The sequence below is a fragment of the Phytophthora parasitica genome, assembly GCF_000247585.1.
Source record: "Phytophthora parasitica INRA-310 unplaced genomic scaffold supercont2.151, whole genome shotgun sequence".
NCBI classification, from domain to species: domain Eukaryota; phylum Oomycota; class Peronosporomycetes; order Peronosporales; family Peronosporaceae; genus Phytophthora; species Phytophthora nicotianae.
The window spans coordinates 3478-4877 of record NW_008649137.1 but is presented as its reverse complement, the minus strand read 5'-3'; the positions used below and the strand labels follow the sequence as shown (position 1 = coordinate 4877).

At 59.5% G+C, this 1400-nt stretch overlaps 1 protein-coding gene across 1 annotated transcript in view; it reads left to right on the top strand.

Moving 5' to 3' along the window:
- Positions 1 to 203: 203 nt before the first annotated feature.
- The window catches only part of PPTG_19674 (hypothetical protein), a gene marked incomplete at both ends in the record, with an annotated part of 4661 nt that continues 3464 nt past the window's right edge, over positions 204 to 1400 (top strand). The window contains one exon of the mRNA XM_008918170.1: positions 204 to 1386. Within this exon, the coding sequence (XP_008916418.1) occupies positions 204 to 1386 (1183 nt within the window). The remainder of the gene's footprint in view (positions 1387 to 1400) is intronic.

Below are 1400 nucleotides of genomic sequence, written 5' to 3'. Positions count from 1 at the left end.
ACATCACGACTATCTCGACGGTGCCGGTGACGTACCCCGACCTGCTGGCCAACAAGACAACGGCACCAACTGAACCGGTATCCACGAAGGTTGGCAAGGCTATCGTGTCCAAGGAGATTCCTACCCAGGACGCGGACCAGGATGGCTATATCGGCAAGTCGACGACTACAGCATCGACGCCGGTCAACCCTCCGACAGCCAAGATGGGCACCACGACGCCCACCGGCAAGACCGATACAACCACGGGCACGGCTGCTCCGTCGAAGACCGTCACGACTACGCCGTCGGCGGGTATTGTGCAAGGACCTGGCAACGAGAAACCAAAGGACTGTGCAACCGGATGGGAGGAGGCCAAGCCCACCCGCAAGCTGCGCGACAGCGCCATGACCGGACGCGAGTTGGACGAGAAGCAGCAGACCAAGCGCAAGTTGGAGGCTAACTCGAACAAGGACATCGCCAAGCTTGAGGCTTACTTTGGAACGTCGATGGAAATGACGCTGAAGAACCTGCCTACTGAGGGTGTTCACACGCCGTCGCCGTGGCCTGGTCCGTACTGGCCGACTTACCAGGACAGCATCAACGTCCAGTGGAGTCAGGGTGAGCCCAGCCCTGCCGAGAAGTACGCCAAGGCGTTCGGTCTTGACGTGAAGGAGTTCATGGACAAGGTGTCCAAGGACAACGGTGTCGACTCCATGAGCAAGCGCCCTAAGTGCACGTCGGACAACGACTGCGCCTCTCTCAATGACGGTAGCGGCTGCGGTATTCGTGCTGGTCAGAGCTCGGGCTACTGCATCCCGACCTGGTACGGCATTTGCCACGCCTGGACACCTGCTTCAATGCTGGAGGCTGAGCCCAACTGCCCGGTGACTCACAACGGCGTGACGTTCCACCCGATGGACCTCAAGGCGCTGATCTCGGACATCTACGATGGTTCTTCGATCTCGACGGTGTTCACGGGCTCCCGCTTTAACGGTGGTAGCGACTCAACTGACGAGTACGGCCGCCACTCGAGCGCCGCTTATCGTGATCTGAACCCTGCCTTCTTCCACATCACCGCCGCCAACCTTTTGGGTAAGTTGAACGCCACATTCATCGCGGACGTCACCGCCGGTTCGGAGGTGTGGAACCAGCCTGTGCGTGGTTTCAAGGTGTACGAGCAGACTGAGATGTCGCTCGAGGAGGCTGCCCAGACCTTCTACGGTCTCGAGGAATACCCGTGGAACGCCGCGGCAAAGAGCATCGTGTACGTCAAGTCGCGTCTATCGTGGATCTTCGAGACGTACACGGACGGTGGCCTGGTGTCCTCCGGCCAAGTGGACCAATTCACGACGGGTGCCTACTACACGTACCTGCTTGAGATGGACGACGATGGAACCATCATCGGTGGTGAGTGGGTCTAC